This window comes from Dendrobates tinctorius, unplaced genomic scaffold, assembly GCF_039654945.1.
Source record: "Dendrobates tinctorius isolate UK_male_01 unplaced genomic scaffold, ASM3965494v1 ptg000094l, whole genome shotgun sequence".
Classification (NCBI taxonomy): Eukaryota; Metazoa; Chordata; class Amphibia; order Anura; family Dendrobatidae; genus Dendrobates; species Dendrobates tinctorius.
Window position 1 is genome coordinate 3,171,580 of NW_027361762.1, and position 19,666 is coordinate 3,191,245.

At 43.9% G+C, this 19,666-nt stretch overlaps 1 protein-coding gene across 2 annotated transcripts in view; it reads left to right on the plus strand.

Moving 5' to 3' along the window:
* Positions 1 to 1,137: 1,137 nt before the first annotated feature.
* Positions 1,138 to 19,666, plus strand: part of LOC141098686 (cytochrome P450 2D14-like) — a 242,917-nt gene continuing 224,388 nt past the window's right edge. Inside the window, exons 1-2 of one of the 2 annotated variants that reach the window (XM_073586651.1) lie at positions 1,138 to 1,541; positions 7,428 to 7,599. In XM_073586651.1, coding sequence (XP_073442752.1) covers positions 1,347 to 1,541; positions 7,428 to 7,599 — 367 coding nt within the window. In that variant the 5' untranslated portion in view covers positions 1,138 to 1,346. The remainder of the gene's footprint in view (positions 1,542 to 7,427; positions 7,600 to 19,666) is intronic. The other variant, XM_073586650.1, reaches the window with a different exon arrangement.

Genomic DNA, 19,666 nt, shown 5'->3' on the forward strand with positions numbered 1-19,666 from the left:
TTGCCATCATCTGTTGGAGCACGGGCGCAGAGCCTGATGTGGGACAGAGCGGCATGGGATGTGTGCCGCTGGCCTAATGACTAATCCTGATTCATTTAAAGGTGAAGTAGTGCTTGTTGCACTTAAAAGGAAAACGGGACTGTTCCACGTCCCTGTGGGCCGAGTAGCCCTGTAGCCCTGGAGTCAGGTGCAGTGTGGGTGGTATAGGCCATGGTTGAACGTTGAGTATGGTTTTTCTTCCCCTCCCCAAGTTTTGTTGCGCTTGTTGCTCCTCCCCTGCTGCATTGCAGGATCCTAACTCTGAGGGGTTATGTGCACTTGGACTGAAAATGGACTGTATGTGGCTGCTGCAATGGACTGTGTTTTAGTTTGCGTAACCTGAACTTTATTCTTAGGTATGAGCAGCACACGTGCATTAAAGGGCCATACTCTGTGCAAAGGAGGGAGGGGGAAGAACTATGGATGGTATCTGCTAGGACTGTGGTGAGTTCTAATGGGAACTATGTACGTGCTCGGGTCCTGGAAACAAATGGGATTGGAATAATCCCACCAAGGACAACATCTGCAAGGAGTTTGTATGTTCTCCCTGTGTTTGCGTGGGTTTTCTCCGGGTACTCCGGTTTCCTCCCACATTCCAAAGACATACTGATAGGGAATTTAGATTGTGAGCCCCATCGGGGACAGTGATGATAATGTGTGCAAAACTGTAAAGCGCTGCGGAATATGTTAGCGCTATATAAAAATAAAGATTATTATTATTATAACTAATTACGATTAAAGATACGTTTAAAAAAAAAAGGACTCTGGTAGAGCAAAGAGAGTCAGAAGGGCCAGGGATGGGGTTGGCAACTATTATATTCTAAACTCCCACAGATCCACTTACAAGGGGAGAACACACAGAAAGCCATGCTCTCTGCCAGCAACAGAAATACGCAGTGTAAACACTGACAATCCTCAGGAATACAGGCTTGGCCGGCCTTAGACTGAATAATATCCTGTGCAAATTTACCTTTTGATGCCCACACCCCAATTCAGCACACATGAGCGGGCATGCTTGTATGGGTGATAAATCAGAACAGAGTACCCGTTACACTTCAGAACACCATTATCTGCCCTGGATTGCCCACATTATGACATGGTTTGCATGTACCCAACCAATTTTGGCTCAGCAGCCCAGGTCACTCTGGGACAGTTGGCAGCTATGATATAAGGGCGGATCAGGGGAGCTGTTTACTGCTTATTACAGTGGATACAGAAGTCTGGGTCGATTCCATACAGAAAAGTGATATAGACACTTGTGCAGCAAGATCTGTGAGCGAGAGCAGTAGACGTAGCACAGAGAGGAGATGGCGGAGTCTATCTCCCTATTGTTTTCCAATATATTGTTATTGGGGGTCACATTCATTGTTTGCTTTTTCCTCTTTGACTTTATGAAGAGCAGGAAGAATGGATCACACTTTCCTCCAGGTCCAAGAGGTCTTCCATTGCTTGGTAATATTCTTCAAGTAGACTTCAGAAATCCTACAGTAACATATAATCAGGTACAGTATGTGCATAGAACTGTATGTCCTACTACAGGACAGACATATGTATCCTACAGACTTATATGCCTGCACACTAGTGAAAAGCAAAGAAAGGCTTCCTGAAATACATGTATGTCCTTCCTTAACTTTCTTCTAGGGTTACATTGCCCTAAATGCATAGCTTGAGATTTTCAGCTTTGAAAAACAACATGATTTCTGATATTGTTTTCTATGTGTCTATATGTGGCCACCCATTGGCACTTTTGTGTATTGTAGTCTGGGAGTAGAAAGCTCACTCTACTGAATTTTTTTAGGTAACCCTGGTCCACAATCTTCAGGTTGTCCCCTAACAATCCCTACAATTCTTCCATGGTGACCAGGGTTGCAAATTTGATATTTTTCTCATCCAAAAATAACAGACAGCTTTATGTACTCATTTTTATTTCCTTTGTTTAAAATGAGTAGAAAAGTAATATACACGGTATACAATATAGTAAAGTAAAATATACGGTATATAATATAGTAAAAACCACAATGCAAATATTCACAATAATGAGCATGCTGCAGGTTTGATATCTTCACCATGCTTTCATTTCCAGTGTTTTTTTCCTGCAATGTGTGACTGTGATTTTGAAAAGCCCATGTACTTATATTACATTGTAAATTGCTGTGCCAAATCCACATTGGATATCCACGATGTGTGAACTTGGCCTCCAAGCAATACATAAATATATTCATAATTTGAGTAGTAAAACTGTACTAGAAAGCGTTAAACAGAACTGTCCCACTCTCAGTCATAAGAATAAACTCGATCTTAAGGCTACTTTCACACTTGCGTTTTTTTGCACTGCGCTGCGTGCGCAATGCAAAGACACAAAAAACGCATCATGCGTTTTTAATGCGCTTTCTTGTTTTTTGCGCATGGTTTTTAAAAAAAAAACGCATGCGTTTTTAAACGCTGACGTGCGCCTGACCAGGCACTCGTCAGCGTTCCCATAGACTTTAGTGTGCTTTTGGGTGAATTTCGTGCGCATTGCGTGTGCATGCGTTTTTTGAGACTGGTCGGATGCATAAAAAATGCAACAGGATGCATTTTGTGCTCCCGGGCGCACACTACAAAAAAACGCATGCGCATACAAACGCGTACAAAGGCATGACAATGCACACCCATGTTAAGTAAAAGAAAAAATCGCATGTGCATTTTTGCGCAAAAATGCAGCGCAAAAAAACGCATAAATTGACATACAGTTGTGGCCAAAAATTTATTGACACCCCTGCAATTCTGTCAGATAATACTGAGTTTCTTCCTGAAAATGATTGCAAACACAAATTCTTTGGTATTATTATCTCCATTTAATTTGTCTTAAATGAAAAAACACAAAAGAGAATGAAGCAAAAAGCAAAATATTGATCATTTCACACAAAACTCCAAAATGGGCCAGACAAAAGTATTGGCACCTTCAGCCTAATACTTGGATGCACAACCTTTAGCCAAAATAACTGCGACCAACCGCTTCCGGTAACCATCAATGAGTTTCTTACAATGCTCTGCTGGAATTTTAGACCATTCTTCTTTGGCAAACTGCTCCAGGTCCCTGATATTTGAAGGGTGTCTTCTCCAAACTGCCATTTTTAGATCTCTCCGCAGGTGTTCTATGGGATTCAGGTCTGGACTCATTGCTGGCCACCATAGAAGTCTCCAGTGCTTTCTCTCAAACCATTTTCTAGTGCTTTTTGAAGTGTGTTTTGGGTCATTGTCCTGCTGGAAGACCCATGACCTCTGAGGTAGACCCCGCTTTCTCACACTGGGCCCTACATTATGCTGCAAAATTTGTTGGTAGTCTTCAGACTTCATAATGCCATGCACACGGTCAAGCAGTCCAGTGCCAGAGGCAGCAATGCAACCCCAAAACATCAGGGAACCTCCGCCATGTTTGACAGTATGGACTATTTTCTTTTCTTTGAATGCCTCTTTTTTTGCTCCTGTAAACTCTATGTTGATGCCTTTGCCCAAAAATCTCTACTTTTGTCTCATCTGACCAGAGAACATTCTTCCAAAACGTTTTAGGCTTTTTCAGGTAACTTGTGGCAAACTCCAGCCTGGCTTTTTTATGTCTCGGAGTAAGAAGTGGGGTCTTCCTGGGTCTCCTACCATACAGTCCCTTTTCATTCAGACGCTGACGGATAGTACGGGTTGACACTGTTGCACCCTCGGACTACAGGGCAGCTTGAACTTGTTTGGATGTTAGTCGAGGTTCTTTATCCAACATCCGCACAATCTTGCGTTGAAATCTCTTGTCAATTTTTCTTTTCCGTCCACATCTAGGGAGGTTAGCCACAGTGCCATGGGTTTTAAACTTCTTGATGACACTGCGCACGGTAGACACAGGAACATTCAGGTCTTTGGAGATGCACTTGTAGCCTTGAGATTGCTCATGCTTCCTCTCAATTTGGTTTCTCAAGTCCTCAGACAGTTCTTTGGTCTTCTTTCTTTTCTCTATGCTCAATGTGGTACACACAAGGAAACAGGACAGAGGTTGAGTCAACTTTAATCCATGTCAACTGGCTGCAAGTGTGATTTAGTTATTGCCAACACCTGTTAGGTGCCACAGGTAATTTACAGGTGCTGTTAATTACACAAATTAGAGAAGCATCACATGATTTTTCGAACAGTGCCAATACTTTTGTCCACCCTCTTTTTTATGTTTGGTGTGGAATTATATCCAATTTGGCTTTAGGACAATTCTTTTTGTGTTTTTTCATTTAAGACAAATTAAATGAAGGTAATAATACTAAAGAATTTGTGTTTGCAATCATTTTCAGGAAGAAACTGAGTATTATCTGACAGAATTGCAGGGGTGTCAATACTTTTGGCCACAACTGTATTGAGAATGTCAAATCCCCACTACCAGTCAATTCATGCCATGGATTTTCTCAGCATGTGACAATTTTTATAAAGTCTCATCCACTACTCTGGCACTATAACACATTGGTTTAGTGGTTAATAAACATCAGTGGTCATTGACCATTGAGCTTGTGAGAAATGATTGTACATATTGTGACATTGCGTATTACTTTTTGCTACATTTATAAATAATGTGAAAATGGAATGTGGTTAATTTTTTGAAAAAAGCATCATGTCAAGCACATAAGCAGCTCAGCAGCACCCAATGCTCTAATGTGTTCCACCTACACATACATAGGGAACGCTTGAATCCGATCCATCAATGAAAATAAGCCCGGTGACCGAATCATTGTGTTCGGTGAGACATTGCTCAGTGCAGTGATGCGCGCTGGGAAGCGGGAGACCAACGATCAAACAATGGCCCAGGACGATCAAGCATGATCAGCGATACCCGGCGGGGGGGTCGGTCGCTGATGCCTGTCACACACAGCGAGATCGCTGGTGAGATCGCTGTGGCGTCCAAAATCAGCGATCTTGCTAGCGATCTCGCTGTGTGTGATGGGCCCTTTATACTTTGATTATTGGATTTATTTTGTATAAATAACTTAATTGATGATGGATTAAAGAGGGAATAGCCCATTCTGCCCATTAAAGAGCTTTTGAGATAATTTTCTGATGACTTTTGGTCCCTTTAAAAAGAGGCAGCTACATATTAAACTGTCATTCCTAAACCCTTACTGAAATTAGGATGTGAATACCCTCAAGTTAAAGATGAGAGTCTGAACTTTAAGCCCATATTGATATTATAGCTGTATCTTGAATATATTTTGTAAACAACTAAAATGTCAAAACCGCTGTCACTGTCTAAATATTTTGGACCTAATTGTACATTTAAAAGGGTTGTCCACTACTCAGCCAACCCCTTCTTGATCTTAATGTTTGAGCCCCGATAAAATGTAAAAACCTTACACTCAACTTTTGTGTCGGCACTCATTGTCCCAGGGCTGTTGTGAGGTTGTTGTGAGATGTGAGCCAGGCACCCGATCAGTGGCGGCGTCACTGTCAACACATTCTGTAGAATTGAACATGATGACTTCTTCAATTTGTCCAAAGGCATGGCCAGTGACGCCAGCCCTTGGCTCATGTATCGCAACAACCTGAGAGAGAGAGCAAATGCTGACACCTCTCGAACAGTGCTGGCATGGGTGGGGAGAATAAGCTTTTTTATTTTATCTACGCCGAGTGTAGGGTATGACAAGATGTTGTCCATACAGTTGTGGCCAAAAGTATTAGCACCCCTGGAATTCTGTCAGATAATGCTCAATTTCTTCCTGAAAATGATTGCAAACACAAATTCTTTTGTATTATTATCTTCATTTAATTTGTCTTAAATGAAAAAACACAAAAGAGAATGAACAAAAAGCAAAACATTGATCATTTCACACAAAACTCCAAAAATGGGCCAGACAAAAGTATTGGCACCCTCAGCCTAATACTTGGTTGCACAACCTTTAGCCAAAATAACTGCGACCAACCGCTTCCGGTAACCATCAATGAGTTACTTACAATGCTCTGCTGGAATTTTAGACCATTCTTCTTTGGCAAACTGCTCCAGGTCCCTGATATTTGAAGGGAGCCTTCTCCAAACTGCCATTTTTAGATCTCTCCGCAGGTGTTCTATGGGATTCAGGTCTGGACTCATTGCTGGCCACCTTAGAAGTCTCCAGTGCTTTCTCTCAAACCATTTTCTAGTGCTTTTTGAAGTGTGTTTTGGGTCATTGTCCTGCTGGAAGACCCATGACCTCTGTGGGAGACCCAGCTTTCTCACACTGGGCCCTACATTATGCTGCAAAATTTGTTGGCAGTCTTCAGACTTCATAATGCCATGCACACGGTCAAGCAGTCCAGTGCCAGAGGCAGCAAAGCAAACCCAAAACATCAGGGAACCTCCACCATGTTTGACTGTAGGGACCGTGTTCTTTTCTTTGAAAGCCTCTTTTTTTCTCCTGTAAACTCTATGTTGATGCCTTTGCCCAAAAAGCTCTACTTTTGTCTCATCTGACCAGAGAACATTCTTCCAAAACATTTTAGACTTTTTCAGGTAAGTTTTGGCAAACTCCAGCCTGGCTTTTTTATGTCTCGGGGTAAGAAGTGGGGTCTTCCTGGGTCTCCTACCATACAGTCCCATTTCATTCAGATGCCGACGGATAGTACTGGTTGACACTGTTGTACCCTCGGACTGCAGGGCAGCTTGAACTTGTTTGGATGTTAGTCGAGGTTCTTTATCCAACATCCGCACAATCTTGCGTTGAAATCTCTTGTCAATTTTTCTTTTCCGTCCACATCTAGGGAGGTTAGCCACAGTGCCATGGACTTTAAACTTCTTGATGACACTGCACACGGTAGACACTGGAACTTTCAGGTCTTTGGAGATGCACTTGTAGCCTTGAGATTGCTCATGCTTCCTCACAATTTGGTTTCTCAAGTCCTCAGACAGTTCTTTGGTCTTCTTTCTTTTCTCCATGCTCAATGTGGTACACACAAGGACACAGGACAGAGGTTGAGTCAACTTTAATCCATGTCAACTGGCTGCAAGTGTGATTTAGTTATTGCCAACACCTGTTAGGTGCCACAGGTAAGTTACAGGTGCTGTTAATTACACAAATTAGAGAAGCATCACATGATTTTTCGAACAGTGCCAATACTTTTGTCCACCCTCTTTTTTATGTTTGGTGTGGAATTATATCCAATTTGGCTTTAGGACAATTCTTTTTGTGTTTTTTCATTTAAGACAAATTAAATGAAGATAATAATACCAAAGAATTTGTGTTTGCAATCATTTTCAGGAAGAAACTGAGTATTATCTGACAGAATTGCAGGGGTGTCAATACTTTTGGCCAAAACTGTATATGGCCAAGTTGGGATTTCTGTATCGATTTACTTTGTTGAAAACATTAGTTATTTCCTTCATAAATACATATTTTATTCACTTTTAACAGCTGAGAAAACAGTTTGGGGACATATTCAGTCTGCAGTACTTCTGGTCAAAAACGGTGGTACTCAATGGATTTGAAGTGAATAAGGAAGCTCTGATCAACAGGTCTGAAGAGGTAGCAGATCGGCCTCCAATTCCTACTTATGAAAAACTGGGAAATGGTAAAGACAAGAAAGGTACAACCTTTAGAAAGATTATTAACCTGTTGCAAGCAAAGCCTGAAATAAATACGTGGTTGTGCTACCTGACAGTAGTGAATACCACTTACACCTCTGACATGTATAGTACTGTACAAAAGCTTTAGGCAATTGTGGAAAAAATGCAACAAAGTGAGAATGTTTGCAAAAATAGTGTAAATAGTTTAAAAGTGTAAAAGTGATGTGTAAAGTGTAAATTTTTTTAAAAGTATAAAAAGCTTATTTTTTTATGATACATCTAATTCGATGATTTAAATGTTTTCCAGCATTGGGTATATATATATATATATATATATATATATATATATATATATATATACTAGCTGAAGAGCCTGGCGCTGCCCAGGCATAGTAACTAACTGGGGTTAGTTATAGCAAGTTATAATTATCCTCCATCCCATAGTCCCGTGCCCATATACCCATCATACATATCCTCCATCCCATAGTCGAGAGCCCATATACCCATCACACATCCTGCATCCCAGAGTCCCATGCCCATATACCCATCACACATCCTCCATCCCATGCCCATATACCCATCATACATATTCGCCATCCCATATTCGACTGCCCATATACCCATCACACATCCTTCATCTCACAGTCCCATGCCCATATACCCATCATACATATCCTCCGTCCATAGTCCCGTGCCCATATACCCATCATACATATCCGCCATCCCATAGTCCCGTGCCCATATACCCATCATACATATCCTCCATCCCATAGTCCAGTGCCCATATACCCATCACACATCCTCCATCCCATAGTCCCGTGCCCATATACCCATCATACATATCCTCCATCCATCCCATAGTCCAGTGCCCATATACCCATCACACATCCTCCATCCCATAGTCAACCATTATGACATCATAATGAGCGGCGGGGCTTGCAACCTATGATGACATCAGCGTCGCCATGGCAACCATTATGACATTATAATGAGGGGCGGGGCTTGATACACACACACTTTTTCCCCATTATGTAGATAGGGGCAAAATTGTTTGGTGAATTGGAACACGCGGGGTTAAAATTTCACCTCACAACATAGCCTAGGATGCTCTCAGGGTCCAGACTTGTGACTGTGCCAAATTTTGTGGCTGTAGCTGCGACGGTGCCGATGTCAATCCCGGACATACATACATACTTACATACACACACACACTTGAGCTTTATATAATAGATATATATATATATATATATATATATATATTATATACAGTATACAGTATTATATATATAAGATCAGGGCCGGTTTTAGGCAAAGTGGGGCCCTAGGCAAAGTTTAAAATGGGGCCCCAAATGGTAACATATTGCACATCACACAGAAGCACTTCTGTTGTATTTACATGCGCTGAGTTCAGGACGCTAAATGAGTGTGATTGACAATATTGAAGTCGTTCAACACTTGATCCCGGCCTCTTTCCACCATCTGAGAAAGAATGATGGGGACAGAACAATCACTAATGGATCACTAACAAATCACCATACAGTATCAAGTTTTCAGCAGCACATCTACAGTTTACACTGGCGATGTGCTGCTGAGAACAATGATTTTTGTTCCGGCATAAACAATCCAATCACTTGATGAATATGCAGCATTTTGCTTGTTTAGTATAATACACCCCATAGTCCTCCATATATTATAATGTGCACCACAGTCCTCCATATTGTAAAATGCACACCCCATAGTCCTCCATATAATATAATATGCCCCATAGTCCTCCATATAGTATAATACACTCCTCAGTCCTCCATATAGTATTATACACTTCCCATAGTCCTACATATAGTATAATACACTCCTCATAGTGCTCCATATAGTATAATGCACTCCTCAGTCCTCCATATAGTATTATACACTTCCCATAGTCCTACATATAGTATAATACACTCCTCATAGTGCTCCATATAGTATAATGCACTACCATAGTCATCCATGTAGTATAATTCACTTCCCATAGTATAATGCACCCTATAGTTCTTTATAGTATAATGTATTCTCCGTAGTCCTCGATGCAGTATAATGCAGTCCACATATAGTATAATGTATCCACCCCATAGAGCATAATGCAGCTACCCCACAGAGTATAATGCAACCACCCTACAGAGTATAATGTAACCCCCCATAGAATATAATGCAGCCCCACTCATATAGTATAACTTAGCCCCTTCATAGAGTATGATGCAACCACCCCTCATATAATATAAATATAATACAGCCCCCATAGAATATAATGTAGCCCCGAATAGAATATAATAAGCCCACCTCCCCATAGAATATAATGTAGCCCCATCAAAGAGTATGATGCAATCCTCCCTCATATAATCTAATACAGTCCCCCATAGAATATAATGTAGCCCCCTGTAAAATATAATACAGCCCACCTCCCCATAGTATATTATGTAGCCCTCCCCATAGAATATAATGTATAATGTACCCCCCATAGCATATAACACAGCCAGATAGTATGAAACACAGAATCCCTCATAGAATATAACATACTCCTCCAATAGCATATAACACAGCCACATAGTATATAACACAGCCTCCCCCATAGAATATATTATACCCCCATAGTACATAACACAGCCTCCCGAATATAATATACCCCCAATAGTATATAACACAGCTTGCATAGTATATAACACAGCCCGCATAGTATATAGAACAGCCCGCATAGTATATAGCACAGCCTTCATAGTATAGAGCACAGCCTGCATAGTATATAGCAAAGCCCTCATAGTATACAGCACAGCCCTCATAGTATATAGCACAGCCAGATAGTATATGGCACAGCCCGTATAGTATATAGCACAGGCCGCATAGTGCAAAGCATAGCCCGCATAGTACATAGCACAGCCCACAGAGCATATAGCACAGCCCTCATAGTATATAGCACAGCTGTTAGGCGTCGGGTTCCTGCCTCTGCACAGCAGGAATCCCAGGCCTTGCCTTCTGTGGTCTCCTATTCCTCTCCAGCTGCAGAGGAGCCTGCTCAGCAAATACGTCGTTCCCAGAGTCTTACTAAGGCTAGTGCTGTCAGGTTGGTTGCTGCTGTTACTTCTGGGTCAGCTTTGGCAATCCACATTAGCCAGCAGCCTTCTGAGCATGCCCGTGGGACAAACTCTCATTTGAGGTCGGGGATCACACGCTCAGGTCCTTGTCCAGCTTGGATCGGACTATCAGGAAGGTCCTGGAAGGACGCTGCTATAAAAGGATCGCATAGCCACTCGGCCATGCGCTAGTATAGTCTGTAATTTGTAGTGGTATGTGTGATGATGGATGCTTGTGAACCGCTGACTGACTCATTATGAAACCCCTTCCCTCTGATACGTATGTTAGTAGGGTTTAGAGTTACGAGTCAGCGCCGAGTAGTGGTATTGCCTAGTGCTGCAGTGCTCCCAGCTTCTTTCACATATTGGCACCAGTGTGTGCCACGCTACATCAGGCACTACTGTACCACACGTTCAGCAGCACCAGTCAGAGCGGCGTTGTGCGCCATTAATGTGCTTTCCAGGCCAAAGCTTAGGCTGGTTAGTGGCGTCCACCAGAGCTGCGCTGTATGTACTTCATGCAGTGTTTCTATCAGCTGCACCCTGTGACTGTTAACAGGGCACAGCATTCAGTAAGGGTCTCTGCCTGGTGTCGAAGTTGTGGCGCCGAACGCTAGTGGTTCTAGAGGGACTCTAACCCTGTATCTTTGGGGCAAGGTCCTGTGACCAAAACACTAGTTTTCATTCTGCGGTATCGCGGCCCCGTGAAGCAACAGAGTCCGCCTCATATTCACAGGGTGAAGTTAACCCATGTGTGTTTGCTATACCGCCAGTTTCTGTCCACCATTACCAAGCAGCAATCTACCATCTCTGCATGATGGACCCCGGGCACACCTCATTACCATCTTTTATTATTTGGTGCGTTCCGTCAGCCCTAACAACAGCCCTCATAGTATACAGCACAGCCCACATAGTATATAACACAGCCCAAATAGTATATAACACAGCCAGATAGTATATAACACAGCCCTTATTGTATATAGCACAGCCCTCATAGTATATAGCACAGCCTGCATAGTATATAGCACAGCCCGCATGGTATATAGCACAGCCCACATAAAATCTACACAGCCCTCTTAGTATATAGTACAGCCCTCATAGTATATAGCACAGCCCTCATAGTATATAGCACAGTCTGCATAGTATACAGCACAGCCCGCATAGCATATAGCACAGCCCGCATAGTATAAAGCACAGCCCTCATAGTATAAAGCACAGCCCTCATAGTATATAACACAGCCCACCTCACCCCCGTAACAGTAAAAAAAACAAAAAAAACCCACAATCCTCACCTCTCCTCATGCCTGCGCTGCTCCCCGCTGGCTCCTGTCTCAGCGGCTGCACTGCCGGCCCAGCACAGAGTGAGTACGCGATGACATCATTGCGCACCCGCAGTGTCAGAGGCAGAGCGGGTAATGATGGGAGAGGGAGCGTCAGCTGATGTTCTCTACTCCATCATTGCTTTGAACTGTACCGGCAGACGCTGGTATAGTTCAATGCGGCGGAGGCGGGGGGAGTCGGTGCTGGTGGCAGGTGGGCCCCCCTGCCTCACGGGCCCCATAGCAGCTGCATGATGTGCCACTAGCTGAGGGTCCCTGGGGGAGCAGGGGTCCTAGGCAGCTGCCTGGTCTACCTGCCCCTAACGCCGGTCCTGCCCATCTCCCTACCGTTAGGGCCTTCCTCTCCCTTTATCATCCCACTGTACTTATATGTTGTGTCATCTGCCAGACATACTCATGTCCATTCGTGACACATATAGGGTATCAGCATACTTAGGAGAGATTGCACATCAAATTTTGGGCTCCATTTTCTCCTGTTACCCTTGTTAAAATAAAAAAATTGGGGCTAACTTTTTTGTGGGAAAAATGTGATTTTTTTTCTTTTTAGGTGGCTCAATGTTATAGACTTCTGTGAAGCACCTGTGGATTCAAGGTGCTCACCACACATCTAGATACATTTTTTGAGGGGTTTAGTTTACAAAATAGGGTCACTTATAGGGGGTTTCCACTGATTAGGTACATCAGGGGCTCTCCAAATCTGGCATGGCATCTGCAGACCATTTAATCAAAATTTGAGTTTCAAAATGTCACTTCTTCCTTTCCTTCCTGCCTTGCGGCTAAATAGTAGTTTTTCACCACATAGGGGGTATCTGCATTTTGGGGTCCATTTTCTTCTGTTACCTTGTGAAAATAAAAAAAATGGGACTAAAAGAAAACTTTTGTGGGAAAAACTTGATTTTTTAATTTTCATAGCTCTACGTTATAAACTTCTGTGACGCACCAGGGGGTTCAAGGTGCTCAGCACACATCTAGAAAAGTTTCCTGGGGGTCCAATTTCCAAAATAATGTGACTTTTGGTAGATTTCCACTGTTGTCCACTAATTATTCCAGCAAATTTTGCTTTCAAAAAGTCAATTGGCGTTTTTTCCTTTCCGAGCCCTGCTGTGCGCCCAAACAGTAGTTTTCCTCCACATATTAAGTATCGGCGTACTCAAAAGAAATTGAGCAACAAATTGCTTTGATGTTCATTGCTCTACGTTATAAACTTTTGTGAAGCACCTGGGGGTTTAAGGTGCTCAGCACACATCTAGAAAAGTTCCCTGAGAGGTCTTGTTTCCAAAATGGTGTTACTTGTGGGGCATTTCCACTATTTAGGCATATCAGGGGCTCTACAACCATGACCTGGCATTCACTAATTATTCCAGCAAATTTTGCATTCAAAAAGACAAATGGCGCTCTTTCCATTACGAACCCTGCCTAAACAGTGATTCTCCCCCACATATGGGGAATCGGTATGCTCAGGGGAAATTGCACAACAAATTTGTCACAAAAAAAACAAGCTCAAAATCAGTGGAATCTATTGAAGGGTTCCAGAGTTATTACCTTATAAAGTGACAGTGGTCAGAATTGTAAAATTTGGCCTAGTCATGAAGGTGCAAACAGCCTTGGGGGGGTAAAGGGGTTAATATAGGTAATGAGTGCAGAGCAGGAGGGCTTCTTAAAGAAAAACTAACTGGTCTGTGAGAGCCAGAATTCCAGTAGGTGATCAAATACTTATTTCATGCAATAAAATGCAATGTATTTATTTAAAAATCATGCAATGTGATTTTCTGTTTTTTTTATTTTAAGATTCTGTCTCCCACAGGTGAACTGTACCTACGATAAAAATGACAGACCTTTTCATTCTTTGTAGGGGGTAAAAGTTTCAAAATCGGCAGTGTATTGAATACTTATTTTCCCACTGTTTTGCACACTCCCCATCCTTTTTCTCAATAAACTTATATCACTAAATGAATATATGGATATTATAGATCCGATCATGCTACCCTGCAGGCGCCAGCTCTTGCATTATGAATGTACATTATTTTTTTTTTCAAAACCATAAGATAAACGGTATGTAAACTAAGGGGCATGTCACTGAGGGATTAGTGACCTGTCAGAAGCCAAACAGATGTATATGTAAGCAGAGCACCATGTAAAGACACCACCCCTTAAAGCCCCCCTACAGGCCCGCCCTGAAGCACAAGAATATCATTATCTGAAAACTGCAAATAAAGATTAAACAACCACTAGATGGATTTCATCAACCAAGATGTCATTTTTATCAGTATAAAGCCACCGACCTGACAATGTCTTTTGGTTACTCAATACAATCCTGCTGACAGTTTCAATTTAATTATGATTCTGTGCTATATGAATGTCATCCTATTGCTATGACAGCAATTAGAGACCTTTCCATCCTTTGTAGATGGGAAAACTTGCAAAATTGGCAGTGTATCAAAAACTTATTTTCCCCACTGTATACAGTGCCCTGATTTAAACCCAATTGAGCATCTCTGGAGAGACCTGAAAATGGCTGTCCACCAATATTCACCATCCAACCTGAGGGAACTGGAGAGGATCTGCAAGGAAGAATGGCAGAGGATCCCCAAATCCAGGTGTGAAAAACTTGTTGCATCATTCCCAAGAAGACATGGCTGTACTAGCTCAAAAGGGTGCTTCTACTCAATACCGAGCAAGGGTCTGAATTAGAGATGAGCGACTTTGCCTTTTTTCGGGTCGAGTCGGGTTTCATGAAACCCGACTTTCGCAAAAGTCGGGTCGAACGCAATCGGCCGATTATCGTGAAAAGTCGAAGGCCGACTGAATCACGAAACCCAATGCAAGTCAATGGGGAAGAAAAGTCGGCAGTGAGTGGAGGACAGGAAACACACCTACAGTGCCCATTTTAATGCCAAAAACATCAATTCTTATTACTTAAGCTTGTCAACCTTAATTTACTTTATAATAATAGTTAGGCATTGAAAACTGGGGGTTATTTGGCTAAAGTTGTGGGGGGCTAGGGCTGGCTCCAGATTTTCATGGGGCCAGGGCCAAAGAGTGTCACTGGGCTCCTTTAACACATGCCACAATTCATGATCCTCTGATATGGCAGAGAAATAGCGGTATAGTACAATGAAAAATACTTCACTTCTTACATCACATGACTGCTATCCATTTTAAATTCTCCAATAGCTCCAAAAACGAACAGTATATTACTCCATACAGTATTATGTTCACCGCATAGTGCACCATACAGAGTAATGAGGCCCATATATTTCTCCATACAGAATCACTGGTCCCATATAATGTTCGATACAGTATATTATGAGCTCCACATAATGCTACAGTATATGTTGGTCCCCATGGATGAAGCTCCACTGTCTTATGGGCCCAAATAATGCTCCATATATAATGGGCCCCATTTCTAATGCTCTGGTGTATAATGGGCCCTGTAAATGCTGCTCCAGTGTCTGATGTCCCCCATTTGGAAAGCTCCAGCATATGATGGGCCTCATGGATGATGCTCTAGTGTACTATTGGTCCAAATAATGCTCCATATATAATCTGCCCCTTTTACAATGCTTCAGTATATGATGGGCCCCATGGATGATGCTCCAGTGTCTTATGGGCCCAAATAATGCTCCATATATAATGGGCCCCATTTCTAATGCTCCAGTGTATAATGGGCCCTGTAAATGCAGCTCCAGTGTCTGATGTCCACCTTTGGAATGCTCCAGTGTATGGTGGGCCCCATATATCATTCTCCAGAGTATAGTGCTCTCCAAAAATTGCTCCCAACCTTTAAAACAATTAAATAAGTCTCCTCGCTAGGGAATCCCTGTACTCTGGACTCCTCGTCGTCCCCATCTTCCATCTCTCTGAACTTGGACTCTTTAGGCAGAGGGCATACAGACGTGATGTCATCGCGCTCTCTGACCAGAATGTCACTGTCAGGAAACGCGGGAGACGTCACGGCGGTGGAGTAGGGAGAGGAAAGTATTTCAACTTTGCAAGTGCTGTGATCCTGAGCAAGCAGGGGGGCCCACTCATTGGCGACGGCACTGGCACAGGGCCCCTCATAGGACGGCGGTGTGTCTGACGGCGGGTGAGCCCTCCCAACGGCAGAGACACTTTTGCCCACCGGCAGAGACACTTTTGCGTACTAAGAGGGGCCCTGTGCCAGTGCCGTCGCCCATGAGTATGCACCCCCACCTGTTCAAGGAACCTGCACTTTCATCTGCACCTTCCTCTTTGTCACCTTGCAAGGTGGTATAATATGCGGGAAGGGGAACCTGAGTTTCATCAGGGTCAGATTCTGGCTGTGTAGAGTGCGAGGGGAATGTAGTGGTCTGGGTCAATGTACCAGCAGAATCATCTAGCAGTGGCTGGGCATCAGTGCACTTGTGGCGCCCCCAGGAGTACGGTCGCCACAGTGGCATTACCTTCCTCCTTGGGAGTGTGATGTCATGCTTGGGAGCAACAAAGGATCTCTCTAGCAGTTAAACCAACACACAACACAGTTCCCACTCCAGGCCAGCAGGGAGAGCTCTGAACCTGACTGCTGAGGAACTGCTCTTTGTGGTCGGGAGGAGGTAAGTTAGGGCAGTCTGTGAAGGGAAGGGGAAGTGTGTGGATGTGAGAAGGGGAGCTGGAGGATGAGCAGAGTTAAGGCTCACTCCTAGCTGGAGTGCATGGTCCGGATTCTGGTCTCCGAGTTTGTAGGGACTCTGACGTTCCTGCAGCAGAAACCGGAGGAAGTAGCAGCTGTAAATGCTCTGTTCCCAACTAAGGCTTGGAGGCCCCAGCAGCGACGTGTGTGAGCCAGAAGGAATAGGCTACGGCTGCCTGCCATATGAGAAAGTTCCAAAAGAGAGTCCACAGGGGGAACTTCAGTGAACTCAGTACTGCGAGTACCTCAGATAAGCGCCAGAACCGAGGCCACACTACCTATCTGCAGAGAGAGAATTCCCTCCATCTGTACTCTGGGTCCTGGACGGCACTTACCAAGTAAAGGTAAAGGAACAGCACGACTGTGTCTGTCATCTTTCTCCTGCGCCTGGCGCATGGCTAAGCTACATCATGCACTACACACATCTACCAACTCTTTCATCTGCCCTGCGACTACGGCCCTACCTGTGCAGGGCTTCTACATCTTAGCTGCACTACAACAGCTGTCCCAGAGAAGCGACACTGCAGCTCTGGTCAATCTGATCAGAAACCACAGGTGGCGTCACGTATCATTCGCCTATAAAGGTTATTCACCCCTTTGCATGGATGCCCAGGGCCACGGACTGGGTCACCACCACCGTGACACATCCCTCTGAGACACCGGCCCGGTACCGATTAACCCCACTGCCCTGGCTGGCGACCCACACTCCATGTCTGATTCATCTTGGAATGGGGAATTCACAATTTGACTTGATAACCCAGGCATGGTATGTGAGAAAGAACTGCATGGACTAATGTGAAGTGTGGCCTGCTGCATCATTCACTTTTGGTGGGGGTGAAGGACACAAGGAAAGGGGTTCTTCCTGACCAGGAGCCAGCACTTGACCACTCAGTGCTTGCATTTTTTGAATCTTCAGAAGAGGAGAGCATATTAGCTGGAGTCTGTCTCTTCAATGTAAGCCAAAACCAGTTCCTGATGCTCCGGCTTTAAAAGTGGTTAACCTACTCCCAGAAAAGGTAGCCTTCCAGGCCTTCCGGAGCCAGACCATGACGCAAGCTCAAACCTCCTGCCTTAGCTGCTATTGTGCTTTTGCCACTACCAGCAGATGCACCACCACCATCAGTACCAGCTGGCCCCCCCACGCCCACGTCCGTGGCCTCTTCCACCATACATCCAAATTTTGGAGAAAATGTACCCAAAATAGAAGCGTACAGCTGTATACAGTCAAAGGATAATGTAAATCTCCGTATATATTTCATGAGTCACACAGAGATGCTCACAGGCTCAGTATGGATTAGACGAGAATATAAAAGGTAGAAAAAGGGTACAGTATCATCAGATAACAGGTATGTATAGTATAGTTTAAACATTCTAAATCTCCGTATATATTTCAGGAGGCAGACACACACGCTCTCAGGCTCAGTATGGATTACAACACAATATAAAAAGCCGTAAAACAGTAATGGATCTGAAGCGTACAGCTGTATACAGTGTAGGGGTCATTGTCAATCTCAGTATTTATTTCCAGAGTCAGAAACAGACTCTCACTTGGTCAGTTTGGATTAGACCAGAATATAGAAACCAGTAAATGGGTAATGTATCGCAAGCGTAGAGCTGTATACAGTGTTGGGGTAATTTTTAAATCAACATATAAATTGCAGGAGTAACCCTCAGACTCTCACACGCTCAGGATGGATCACACGACAATATAAAAAGAAGATCTGCAAGAAATAATCACACATGTGGGCCAATGTTCCAGGTGTCAATGATACACTTAGAGTGGTGGGTGGAGGAAGACTTTCTGGCAGAAAGGGTACAGTATCACCAGATACCAGGTATATATAGCATAGTTTAAACATCAAAAATGTACGTCTATATATCCAGAGTAGTGTTGAGCCACCCCGCTAGTGTTCGAGTTCTGTTCGGTTCGTCGAACTGGAGGCAAGTTCATCGAATGTTCGTCGAACACCGTCGAACCCCATTGAAAACAATGGCAGGCTGTCACGTCTGCCATGTCTGTTTGTTTCAAGAACTCCTGGAGCGATGTGCATGCGCATGTTTTGTCTGCTGTCCTGCATTTTCCTTAGAGCAGTGTGCACACTCACCTCATGTCTGAGCTACAGGATGCCTGCGTTTCTGCTCTGCCTTCTGTGATCTTCTCGTCATGTCTGGAGTCCTTGATCATGTGACGTTTCTTAAGATCCTGCACTGTCTGGTTCTGCAATCATCTCGTCATGTCTTGAATCCCGGATCATGTGTTCTTCCTAGGATCCTGCACTGGTTGGTTCGGTGATCATCTCGTCATGTCTGAAACCCTGATCATGTGACCTTTCCTAAGATCCTGCACTGTCTGGTTCTGCTATCATCTCGTCATGTCTAGAATCCCGGAAGTGCTCCCCTGGTCCTGACCTGGGGGAGGAGGTGCTATGCCCTATATCAGGCCGCCCCTTCCTATGCTCAGGGCCTGATTATTGTGTTGCTTCCCTGCAAGGCTCTGGTCTGTGGGGTTGCTCCCGCTATTCTGTGCCCTTGCACTTTGCTCTGTAGTGCGTCTCTGCACACGCTCCGTGCTCGTATTCCGCCTCTTGTCTTGTGCCATGTCTTGTGTTGTCTCTCGTGCCATGTTTGTCTTTGTCTTGCTTTGCCTTGTAGTCCTTCTGCTGTTCTTTGTCTTAGTCTGTTTTGCTATGTCTCGCCTTAGCTATGCTTTGACTTGTAGTCCTTCCTGTGTTCTCTGCCTCGCCTGTTTTGCCATGTCTTGCTTTTGCTATGCTTTGACTTGTAGTCCTCCCTGTGTTCTCTGCCTTGCTATTCCTTGCTTTGTGTTCCTCCCTATGGTCTCAGTCTTTGCTTGCTCTGCCTCGCTCTCTCCTATGGTGCTCTGTAGTGCTCCCTGGCACACGCACCATTTCTCCTCTCTTTAGTGCTCGTTTCTATGTCTAGTCCCAAGGTCTTCCCTTGGCCTGGCTCTGGGCTTCTGCCTACTCTCCAC